Raw genomic sequence first — 13,498 nt, forward strand, 5'->3', positions numbered from 1 at the left:
TAGAGACCATACCTTGAGCCCAAAGGAACCATTTCATTTTGGTTTCAAGCTCTTTCATGATGGCCGCCGGGAGGACGAAAACAGATGCCCAGTACACAGTAATAGAAGACAGGACCTACCTGATTAATTGCAACCTACCTGCAAAAGATAAAAACTTATTTTTCCAGTTAGTGATTTTATTGTTCATTCTTTCGACAAGCGGCTTGCAATCCTTCTTCATTAATCTCGATGCCAGCAGTGGCACACCCAAGTATTTAATGGGCAGCTTGCCTTCTTCGAAAGGAACAAATTGCAAGTTCCTATTTTTAACCACATCTGAGACGTTGCAAAAGAACACGGAGCTTTTGGATATGCTTGGGACGAGGCCTGAAATGTCTTTAAACTCATTAAGAGACTCCATAATAATTTTCGCAGATTTAACCTCCCCTCTCGCAAACAGAAGAAGATCGTCAGCAAAGCAAAAGTTTATAATCTCTTGTCTTTGGCATTTGTTGTGATAGCTAAAGGAATTAGTTTCCTTCACCGCTTTGTGAAGAGTTAACGTAAGGACTTCCATGACCATTGTGAATAGAAATGGAGACATCGGGTCACCCTGTCTTAGACCCCGTTTCCCTTTAAAGTATCCATGAACATTTCCATTAATACATAGAGAAAACGAAGCTGATGTAACACATGTCATGATCCAGTGAATCATTCTATGATGGAACCCAAAACCATGCAGGATATCTTCAAGAAACCCCCAATGAACCGTGTCATAGGCCTTTTGTATATCAACCTTAAATGCACATCTAGGAGGGCCCGTTTTGCGGTGATAATTGTGCATTAATTCCTGCGTGAGGAGGATATTATCTGAGATTCTTCTACCTGGCACAAAGGCCGATTGGTTCTCACTAATAATCGATTGCAACCCTTCCAAAAGTCTATTTGTTATAATCTTACTAATAGCCTTATAAATAACATTACAACAGGCTATAGGACGAAAATCTGTCACAATAGTAGGAGTGCTCACCTTTGGTATTAATGCTATGAACGTATGATTTATTTCTTGTAACATTCTCCCCGACACAAAGAAATCCTCTATAGCTTTAGTAACATCCTCTCCAACTATCGGCCACGCCCCCTTAAAAAATGTTGATGAATACCCATCTGGGCCTGGGGTTTTATTCCCATTAATAGAGAAAATAGCTTCTTTAATTTCTTCTTTCGTAACCACTCTGACCATACTCTCCGCCACCTCTCTAGTAAGCCTCTTATAAAAAATATTCAGTGACGTCTTCTTGGTAACATTACCTTCACTGCCCAAAAACAACTTAAAATGGTCAACAAGAGCATTCGCCACCTGATTGCCTTCATAGGAGTTACCATTAGTATCTTTAATACAATGAATCTTGTTGACATGATTCCTGCATTTGATGGCATTATGGAAGTAAGCCGTATTAGCGTCCCCCACCTCCAACCATATCTGTTTTGCTTTCTGTTTTAGGAACCTCTCCTCGTCAAGCACAGCCTCTTGGTATTGGTTTAAACAAGCCGCTTCATCCTCTCGGGTTTTAACATTGAAAGGATCCTTATCTAAGGAAATTTGAATTTTATCCAAATCATCCTTCTGCTTAGCGACCTTCTTATGGATATTCCCTTGACTCAACAGAAGCCTCCTCATATAAGTTTTGAGACACCTTAGCTTTTTCACCACTTTAAAAATCGGAACTCCATTTACTGGCGTCTCCCAACCCTCCTTAACCAGTTTTAGAAAATCTTTCTTGTACTCAAGAAAATTAGGGAACTTGAACGGCTTTGGCTTTTGGTTAATATTGTCATGAACTTTAAGAATACACGGGCAATGATCCGACACACCATATGGCAAGAATATCGCATGAGCATTAACAAAAAGATCAGTAAACTGCACATTTGCCATGATTCTATCAAGTTTCTTGCGAACTCCAACTCCATTTTTTGGACTCTGAGTCCACGTGAATTGTAACCCGGAGGCATTGACATCAAATATCTCACATTTCTGGACACATTCCTTGAATTCCCTCATGCCCAAATTGACAGTAGATGACCCTGTACTGCTATCTTCTAGGTTAAGGGTAGAGTTAAAATCACCTAGAACCACCCATACTTTATTTTTAACCAGATTTTTATGTAAGTTTAAGGCCTCCCACAAACTTCTTCTATCCTGGTAACAATTACTAGCATAAACAAACGTACCATACACTTCTGTTTTCGTCTCCTTTACCACCATTTTTGTGTGTATAGGCTGACTTGTAGTGTTTAACACCATCACGTCCACAGCATCTGTGTCCCAACCGATGATAATTCTGGTTCCTTTACTACATTGATTCCCATTAGATGTCCACTCCCATCTACTAAAGACCTTTTTACATACATCCGCTAAATTAGCAATTTGCACATGTGACTCGAGCACCACAAAAACTTTCAAACCCTGATCCTTTAGTACCTTTCGAACCTCATTTTGTTTAGGGGTGCGGTTCAGGCCCCTTATATTCCAGCAAGCTAGGCTAAACATTGATTACCCCATCACCAGGTGTGCTTGCACCTGTGTTTTTTCCGGATCCTTTATGTTTGTTCTCCATGAATCTACTGGTTTCAGTCTCATCCTTAACTCACACCTCGTCTTGGTCATTGTCCTCATCCGACTCATTACTGCTAAGGGCACCAAAAGAGTTTGTTAAGTTAACTGGTGGAACCTTAGACGTGCTTGGCTTATATTTGTCATGCTGGTCCGCCCTCACTTTAGGTTTATATACGAATTTCTGTCTATCTTTAACCTGAATCGGCTGCCTCTTCCCTTTCTTCCGCTTGTTTCCTTCCTTATACCCCTGGTCATCCACCTTCTCTTTATCTTTATTATCCCCCTGAACTAGTTCAGTAACCTTTAATGGGCACATCTCAGTACTATGACGAAAAACCATACACGATGAACACCTTGGAGGTTTCCATTCATATTCTACCCTTATGGTGCTTTTTAAGAATCCACCTTCTTCTACATTCGGAATAGCCACACTTATAGCATCTTTCATCTCTTTATCGGCATTTAATTCAATGATGGCTCTAGCATATCCACTTCGACCCCATGAATCTTCACACATCTTAGATGTTTCATTGTCAAGCATCTTTGGGTCCCCTAGCTTTGAAGCAATCAGACTCAACCCATCTTCCGTGTAAGCCGCAAGAGGAACATCATGCATTTTGACCCATACAGGGATTTTCTTCAGCTCATCCTTCTTCAACTCAGTGTTCGGAGACCAACATTTAAGAAAGATTGGAATGTTTCTAATCAACCATGGCCCATCTTGAAGCACTTGTTCCATCCCTTCCTTTGTACTGAATTTAAAAAAGAAAAAGCCTTTACCGTTCATCATGCACTTTTGAAGGCCATATTTCTCCCACTTATTACTAACATAATAATCAACCACTGGAAAAGCTAACCTCTTACCCAGAAAGTAGCCGAACAAAACATTAGTAAACCTGTCTTGTACTTTCCTCACCGATTCCATGGGAATCATAACATCCACGTCTTCCATCTGATTAGTATCCGCGATATATCTGAAGTTAATCTTGTTTTTAGGTTTCACCAACGCAACCTTTGATGCATACGACACCGGATCAGAGTTGCTAGGGTTTGCATGGGGTTGCTTTACAGCCGTCCCATCATCCCCAGGGTATCCCCCTTTGTATTCGAGATCCACCGGTTTTGATATCTCGCAATATCCATCAATGACCGATGCATTAGTAGTTTGAAACATACCTCTCCTTGGCATGAATGAATTACCTTCAATATTAGTGAGCCTTAGCCAATACCCTTTATTGAAGCTGTTCCGGGTGTTGTTTCATCATTCTCAATCGGATTGGTAAACCCTATATTAGGGTTTATCGAATTACCCAATATATCCGGCGGTTTGAACTGATTAGAGGCCATAACGCTGGAGAATAATAAACATGCAACGTAACAGAAGATCAAAACAAAAAGAGAAACCAAAGCAAAAGGATGACAACCCCTAGCAAGAAAAACAAAAGAAAAACCCTAATCCTGACTTCAAAAGATTAGAAACCAAGGTAGAATCAAGAAACCTTACTCAGAAGGATCGATAAAACCTCAATACCTAACCCAGATCGATCAAGAAGAAGATCAGAATGCACGAGAAGCTAGGGTTTCTAGGAGTCGCCAATTTCGCCCAGAGCCATGTCGAATAAGATATCGATATTATTCTTTTACCGCTTGTTGGAGAATGCTAATCATCATTTTTTCACTGGTGTATTTTAACTTCTCATTTGCTGAATATTCACTAAAAGGTTTTTCATTTCCACAGTCATCTGTCGGTTTAATGTAATCTTTGACTAACGACACCCATGCATCAAACTTATAAGCTTGCACCCAAGTTTCAAAACGCTTTTGCCATCCTTTAAAATCCTCGATGTACATAAGCTTTGGAGGCTTTTGAGACGTTCCCGTTTCATTTTCGATTTCAACAGTTTCGGCAATTGTAATTGGAGCAACTGGAGCGGTATCAAACGCATTGTAAAACTCTTCTTCCATGTTTCGGTAAAAAGTTTCACAAATTCACAAAGTTCAAACAAATTGACGATTCAAACGAACTGAGATCTCAAACGAACTGATTTAGTGTGAACTAGCCCTTTTCAAGCGAACTAGACACCTTGGTGTGACCTTTCAAACGAATTGGTTCAACAAAGTTTAATCCGTGCGAAGTGGATGTTCATTTCACGCGAATTGGAAAACCGTTTCGTGCGAACTGATGTCTCTTTCAAACGAAATGACAACTTCAAGCGAATTGGGAATTTTTTCACACGAGTTGACACTTTGATGCGAATTGAAATACCAATTCGTGCGAAATGAGATGCTTATGTCACACGATCGGGGTGATTTTTGACAAATTGGTCAACTTTTAGGTCGATTTTGGGTCTAATTCTTTCAAGGGTTGATTAAAACTATGTTTCGCACGTTATATGTGAAAATGAGTCCATTTTAACCATAAAAACTCCGTTAATTTTGAAAAATTTGAAGAAGAATGAGTAGAAGTCAGAAATTTTGGTGAAAACAAGCTGATTTGGTTAGAACTCTTCCTCCTGAGTTCTGATACCACTTGTAGGATCGTTTGCACGACCAAACGAGTCATTCAGAAGAGTTTTTGATCAATACGAGAGGCGGAAACAAACATATTGATGTTGAATCAGCTTGATATACACTTTAATTATCTTGTATATTGATATAACAACGTTTTACAGGCCAGATACACTTCGGCAGCACCTCGGCACCGGAATCAGAAAATTCTAAGACCCATATATATAGGACTACCATTTCGCACGAAATAGCCAAATGCCAGTTCGCACGAAATGGATCTAGTCCATTTCGCATGAAATGGCCATTTCGTGTGAAGTGACTATTTCATGCCATTTTCCTATTTTCCTCGATACAAGACGAAGTCGACAGACATATGCACCAACAAAAAGGGCATTTTGATCATTTTCCTAAGGCATATAAGCTACCTATCATACAACTACTTAAACGAAGTGACTATAAGGTATAACCTCGGAAGGTTATTCCCTATACAACTATGGTCACAAAACATGTTTGGTCGGATCCTAATGATCGATCAAATGGGTCGGGTTCGAAAGTCTATGCGGTTGTTTAGACCGCTTATCTTACGACCCTATATAAGCACTAATCTAAAAGTGACGAGTTAAACATGTTAAAACATGTTTAACGAAGTTAGAAAACAAGTTTGATATCAAAACAGACGGTTTTGATAACCAAGAATAGTTTGGTTGCAAAATACACATAAATACGTATTTTGACCGAAACTATGACTCGTCACTATGCCTAAATAACGTGGTAATCAGTAGGTATAGTCACAAGAGACTATAACCATCGTGATTACGCTCACGTTACGAACTTCAAACTTTGTCTGGTCAAAGCAGAAAGTCAAACACTGTCTGACTTTCATGCTTAAAAACACATAAAAGAACGAAAGAAACTTACAATGGGTCCAAGGTAGGAAGAACTTGATCTAAATACTCAGGTATGATGCATAAAGCTTCAACTTAGAGCATAAAATCAGATCAATGTGTGAGGAGCAAATGAATTCTAAGGGGCATTTATAGATTTTGGTCCACCGTTAAGATCGTTCCTCAATTCCCGAGCTTCAATCTCAACCATCCATGTGTGCCCACTGAATTAGAATACCATGGGTGCTCAAAACAAACCCCTAGTATGAAGAAACCATGTGCAAAACCCATGAAACCGGTTGCTGAATTGAAAAACAAGTTTTCTAATCTAGGCTGTTTACACGGGCCGCGTAAGAATAAGCTTAGGCTTACGCCCCAGGCCTAGCATGTGACAACTCGAGTTTCCGAGATTCCACTTTCGCATTTATTGCACGTTCATTGTTTGTTTAATTATTTATTTGCACAATTAGTTTGCTATGAAACTGTATACGTTTTGATACAATAAAGTGTATTGTAATTGTGCATGGTTATGTGTTACTTGTGAAAGATTTGACAAATACTTGAATGTGGTGATGAAACTGTAATAGATAATACTTAAGGGTGTTAAGTGCTAATAGTGAAACTTTTATCATTCTTAACCCTAATCCTTTTCACTAATCACCACCAAAGAAACAAAGCACGTACTTTCATATTCTCTGATTCTCTCTGGCAATCATCATCTTCATCATTGGCACAAGCTGTTTATTACTCTCGATTTCTCTCTTTGTCTAGAATCAATCCAAGGTAATTGTTTAATCATTGCCTGTGGTTAATCGTTGATTGATTGATGCATGTTAAAACCCTAGTTCTTCGTATGATATTCTGTGTTTATTGATTCTGATTTGTTGTGAAATGGTTATGGTTGTTGTGAAATCATTTGCTTGATGATTAAGATGCAAAGTATGTTAGAATGATTGATTGATTGTTGATTTGATCAGTGCAATGCAAATGTATGAAGTTAGGGTTTCCTGATCGTATGATCGTAAGAACGTAACTGTTATATTGCTTATTCTATGTTTCTGCGCGCGACTAGGGTTTTGAGTCAGAACTTTTGAATGACAATCATAGTCAGAACTTTTAACAAGTATGCATATGATCCGAATTCTTGGAATGAAATGTATGAGAGTCCGAGTTTTCATGTTGTGGCCCTTGTCCGAATTTCTTTGCTTATGAACTCATGGTCCGACCTTTTTATTAGACAAGGGGTCCGACTTTTATGAATCACAAGGGGTCCGATCTTTACATTCTAAAGTGGGTCCGAACTTTAGAAAGAAAGGCCATGGGGTCCGAGTTTCTATTTATCAAGTGTTGTCCGAACTTTGTGAGGTACACTAAGGGTGTCCGAATTTTATATAAACATCAAAGGGTCCGACTTTTGATTAGTGTGTGTGTCCGAGTTTTAAGAGTGGGACTCTTGTTCGACTTTTGTTGATTATTGTCCGAGTTTGTGCAAGGTGTTAGGGGTCCGAACTTTAGCAAGGGGAAATGGTCAGACTTTTGTGGTGATCACTTGTCCGATTTTTCTTAAGAAGTGCACCTTGTCCGAATTTTAAAGGGGGGAGCCCCCTTGTCCGACCTTTTTGAATGATACAAGGAGATGAGGTCCGAATTTATGTATATGATGCATATGGGTCCGAATTTGTTAAGTTAAGGATGTTAACTCTAATTGTGATTAACCTTGTTAACTTGTTGTTCAGTTAAATCATTTACTTTGGTTAATTCCGTTAGTCTGCTAAAACTGTTAAACATTAACTGTTAGATATCAACTCCGTTAGTTGTTAATTTAGTAAACATGTTAACTCTGTTAGACATGAAACATTGCTAGTGTGTGTGAATCCTGTTAAGTGTGTTAACTTGGTGAAATGTGTTAACTGCCTGTTAATCCTGTCAAGCATGAATTGTACGGGTTAGACTAACTGCATATATGAAATGTGATAACTGCTTAAACACACGCTTCGTGACATTAATGACATACGAACTTAAACTGATCATATACACGTGCGTACTACAGGTCGTGATTGATTAATTGTGAACGTGTAACCCTTTTAGCATACCGAGCAAACCAAGGTGAGTTCACACAGCCAAGGCATGGGGTTCCCAGGGTGGGAATGGGTATGGATCATTTACCTGTACTTACCTAGCTTATGGAACTTAGTTATATGGTCCTCGGGTGAGGAAGGGTTATTGAAAAGATACGACTAGACTAGTGATACTTATAGAACTGATCTTCGCACACATGCCAGGGTTGGTCGCGATAATATGACTAATCTTCGCACACATGCCTAGGAAGGCTGCGAACTATACACTAAACTTCGCACACATGCCGGGTGGCCGTGATACAAATATACCTAGTCTAGAATACTTGGGAATTTTCCCAAATCTTCGCATACATGCCTATAGGGCCGCGATACGAACTAATACGATACATGACTTAATGAACGAACACAAGGCTTACTATTCTATTACAATTACTGAACAATTAACTGTGAACTCGCTCAACTAGTTGTTGACTCTCTGCTGCATGCCCTGCAGGACTACATATGGAGCTTGCACAGGGAGGAGCAGGTCGTTGTGGAGCATGGATCGAGGGTGTTATGTTACACTTTATAACACTTGAACTTATTACATACATTGGGTTTTCACATTATGCTTCCGCTACTTAAACTATGTTTGGTTTGAACATCAATTGTATTGAATTGGGTTTTTACAAACTACTTTGATAATTATATACTATGTTCAATATGATTGGTGGCTTAATCCTGGTCAGTCACGCTCCCAAGCGGTGATACTCCGCAGGTGGATTTTGGGGGTGTGACAGATTGGTATCAGAGCCATTGGTTATAGAGAACTTGGTTTTAATATGGGAAAAACGTTTTTATTAAAACCAGACTATAACTAGAACAGTGCTCTCAACGATCCACAACGACGCTTCGCTCCACGTGCAAGACTCAACATCCTAGGTAATAAGGTTTATGTTTATTGCCTACATGCTAGAATTACATAGAACTTTGCTCGTGGTATGCTTAGATTACATTACTTGCTATTCGTCGTTACATGAGAACACCTATGTGCTTACACTCTTCTGTCATCGCACTACTCGCGAACCATTCTCACTTACACTACTTTTACTATGAAGAACAATGGCTGGACGCATTAACATGACTCAAGCCCAGTTGACGGCTCTCATTGCTGAACAAGTAGCTGCGGCACTTGCAGCTGCACCAGCAGGTAGTATACCCTGCGGATGTGATACACACTAGGACCTTTAGATCCTACATTAACTCTTGTGTTTAACTTTGTCCTATTCGTACACAATAGGTCAACACGCTCAGCAGCCCGTCTACACTTTCAAGAACTTCATGGACTGTCATCCAAGCACATTTAGTGGCACCGAGGGGGCAGTGGGACTCCTCCATTAGTTTGAGAAGCTAGAGTCAGTATTTGAAATGTGTGAATGCCCTGAGGCTCGCAGGGTCAAGTACGCCACTGGTACTTTGGAAGGAATCACGTTAACTTGGTGGAATGCGCAAGTACAGATCCTAGGGTTGGCAGCTGCTAACGCCACCCCTTGGAATGATTTCAAGGAATTGATCAAAAGGGAATACTTCACACGGGAAGATATTCACAAGTTGGAAGATGAGTTCTACCATTTGAAAATGACTAGGTCCGAAATTGAAGCTTATACTAAAAGGTCAAACGAGCTGGCCGTGCTGTGTCCAACTATGGTGGACCCACCAATCAAGCGCATTGAGTTGTATCTCAAGGGGTTAGCGCCAGAAATCCAGAGCCATGTGACATCGGCTAATCTTGACAACATCCAGGCTATTCAACGCCTCGCTCATCGCCTCACGGATCAGGCAGTGGAACAGAACAGGCTGCCTAAACGTATCAGCGCTACTGCTACCGTTACTACTTCTACTACACTTGCTACTCCCAGTTACAACAAGAGAAAATGGGATGGGGATTCCAGCAGGGGATCAGTTTCTGTTCAGTCTCAAGCACAGCAGCGTAGGACAAATGACTACCAGAATCCGGGTCAGCAATCATCATGCAATCAGGGGCAGCGTGGATATCGGGGAATTCACCCATTGTGTAATAGGTGCAACAGACACCACAGTGGACGGTGTCGCAAGGAATGTTGTCAGAGATGTCTCAAGATAGGGCATGAAGCTAAAGACTGCAGGAGTTCGCGACCTGCAAATCAGAATCAGCAACACCCACCACCAGCTCCACAAAACCCGCAGCAGCAGCAACAGCGGGGCAACAGGGGATGTTTTCAGTGTGGAGCTGAAGGTCATTTCAAGCGTGATTTCCCCCAGTTAAACCAGAACCAGAATCGCAACAACAACAACAACCAAGGCAATGGTAACAACAACGGTGGGAACAATAACGACAATGAAGCTAGGGGCCGTGCTTTTGTGCTAGGTCGAGGTGACGCAAGGAACGATCCTAACGTGGTCATGGGTAAGTTTCTTCTCGACGACATTTACGTTACTGTTTTGTTTGATTCGGGTGCGGATACAAGTTATGTGTCTTTGAAAGTTAGCCAAATGTTAAAACGTGCACCAACTTCCCTAAATATCAAACATGTCGTAGAGTTAGCTAATGGTAAAAGTCTAGAGGCCACACACATAGTTCACGGTAGTAATCTTATCCTCGATGGTCAAGCTTTCTCTATCGACCTCATTCCTATAGTTCTAGGTAGTTTCGACATCGTCGTTGGTATGGATTGGTTATCCAAGCATCAAGCAGAGATCCTATGTAAAGAGAAGATCATTTGTATTCCCGGTTCTGGTCAAGAACCTCTCGAAGTTCAAGGCGACAAGAGTGGTGCTGTGGTTGGCATCATCTCCTTCCTGAAGGCTCAGAAATGTTTACGAAAGGGTCACACTGCCATTTTGGCACTAGTTACTGATGCATCGACGAAAGAGAAAAGAATAGAGGATTGTTGGTGCAGTCATCTGTCGTCTTCGTCTAATGTCGAGTCTGGGTTTCGTTGCAGTTTTGGATCAAACATGATGTCATCATCTTTGATGATGACATCATATGATGACATCATCATTGCATAAGTCCCATATAAGACAAACCATGTTTTGGTCAAATGAGAAGGTGTCATGTGAAGGTACAATTAGATATCACCTCTTGAAGGTCCAATGAGAAAGAACCTTTTGATGGTCCAATTGTGTGAAGCCATACATTCTGAGATGTTGACTTTCATTTGATAAGGTTCAATGTCATACACTGCCGTTTGAAGAAGTTGACTAGAATTAGAGGTCCAACCGTTTGAAGGTGTGGCCGTTTGAAGATAAGGTTCTGTTTGAATATATGTAACCGCTTGAACAGTGTCTGTTTGTAATATGTTAACCGTTTGAAGGTTCCGTCGTTTGAATAGGATCCGTTTGAGTATGTTCAAATGGTTAGACTGTTAGTATAAATAGGCTTCATGTTGTTATCATTTGTAACGGTTGGTCAGATTGATACCGAAGTGCTGCCGGTATTTCCTCTCACTGTAAACGTTGTTAATTGATTATAAAAGAGGATTAAAGTGTAGTTCAGGCTGTTTTGTAGTGCGTTTCTTAGTTTCCACCTCTGAAACGTACGAGAGCTCTTCCGAACGACTCATTCAGGTCGCTACACGATCCTACAATTGGTATCAGAGCTCAGGACGAGGAGTTCTTGCCATATTCAGCTTGAAATCTTATTTTGTACACCTTCTTTGTTAAAACCGATACTTTTTACGGTTGAAATTGGCTGAAACGTTAACAAGGTGTGCATAATGGTTAATTAACAAAGCCTTAGAAATTTCGGACTGAAATTTGATCTAAAACTGTTAGAAAAATGCTTAACCGTTTGAAATTGTTCGTCAATTGCTGACGTCATAGATCTGTCCGTTTGAAAAAGTGGTTCTGTCGTTTGAAACTATTCTATTATTTGATCTGTCGTTTGAATATGCAGCTGGCCGTTTGAAAATTATGCCTATCGTTTGAAAAATTCTCACCATTTGAACGATCGTTTGAAAATAAACCGACCGCTTGAAAGGTGTCACCGTTTGAAATATTGTTACGTGAAAGTGTTCAGGACATTCATAAACATGTCAGTTTGCATGTGAACATTAATATAAAATTGTCAGCCCCATTATTATATAGTTGCCGCCCAACATGTGCATGAGCCGCATGAAGTGTTTTTGAATATAAAGTGTTGGCAGCCCACCATCATAGTAGCGTCCCAATCGGATTTTTTAGAAAAATTGTAGCCGCCCAATAGGCCCTATCACATTTCGATATTCAAATTAGTGGTCAAATAGAAATTTTTATGTTAAAAAGTTGCATATGCTTTAGTCAGTTCATTAAATAGGTTGTCAGTTCATAAGTTTCGTAATTCAATTGTTGTGCATGTGAGTTTGTGTCCGTTCCATAATATTAAATAGCTTTTGGTCAAATCGCTTTAGTTGAATTTTTGTTGTTGAAGTGTATTGGGCGATCCTATAAAATTTTTTTCAAGACAAATCGGTTTAATGTGATTGATTCATATTAAAGGTCCAATCAAGTTTTATCACTAGATTGTTCGACTTTTATGAGATTGTTTGAAAATTAATGTTGTCTACATAAGTCAGTTATTTTGTGTTCACAAGAAAGGTGTTTCAGTCGGTTTGAAATTCAAAGTGTTCAATGGTCCGTCTGGTTGATTGGAAGTCGGACAAGATCATTTGAAAGTACATCAGTTCGTTCGTAGTGAATCTGGTCGGTTGAGTTTAATCCGAGTCACAGTAGTTCGCGTGTATTGACGGCAAACTCTATTCACATCAAATTCAGTCCGCACAGTTTTTCAACTTTCAGTCTGCACAGTGTGTCTACCTTCAGTCCGCATAGAAAATTCATCAGTTCGAGTACCAGTTCGTTTCCATTAATTGATAAATCTTTAAACTGATTGTGTTTTTGTTTGTGTGTTGTCAGGAATTTCCCGAAGCATCATCTGAGCTTTGAAACATGGCTGAAGAGTTCTAAAATGCGTTCGCAACACCTGTTGCCCCTGTAACCCCTGCTGAAGCGTTGTATAATGAGAATGAGACGGGAACTCATCAAAAACCATCGAAACTCATGTACATTGAAGATTTTCAGGGTTGGAAAAACCGATTCGAGAATTGGGTTCAAGCTTACAGATTCGAAGCATGGTGTTCTTTATTGAAAGATTACGAGAAACCAAAGAATAAACGTGGTTTGGAGAAGGGTTTCAATGATTTTACTGAAGCTGATAAGTTGAAATACACTAGTGAGAAGATGATTTTACTGAAGCATCCTTCAGCAAGCAGTTAAAGAAGATATCTTCGTCTTACTTCAACATAACGGAACAGCTAAATCCATTTGGGAGGCTTTGATTCAGAAATTCGGAGGAAGTGCTGATATGATCAAAAACAAAAAGGCGTTATTGAAAAAATCATTTGATATGTTTACAGCTTTCGATCATGAAACTA

General features: G+C 39.9%; 1 protein-coding gene across 1 annotated transcript; it reads right to left on the bottom strand.

Annotated features, from left to right (window-relative positions):
• Positions 1-2,627: 2,627 nt before the first annotated feature.
• LOC110893460 lies at positions 2,628-3,785 on the bottom strand. The gene has a single exon (XM_022140567.1). It carries the CDS (start codon positions 3,783-3,785, stop codon positions 2,628-2,630), a length of 1,158 nt encoding a protein of 385 aa, XP_021996259.1.
• Positions 3,786-13,498: the final 9,713 nt, after the last annotated feature.

The sequence above is a fragment of the Helianthus annuus genome, chromosome 12 (assembly GCF_002127325.2).
Source record: "Helianthus annuus cultivar XRQ/B chromosome 12, HanXRQr2.0-SUNRISE, whole genome shotgun sequence".
Taxonomy (NCBI): Eukaryota; Viridiplantae; Streptophyta; class Magnoliopsida; order Asterales; family Asteraceae; genus Helianthus; species Helianthus annuus.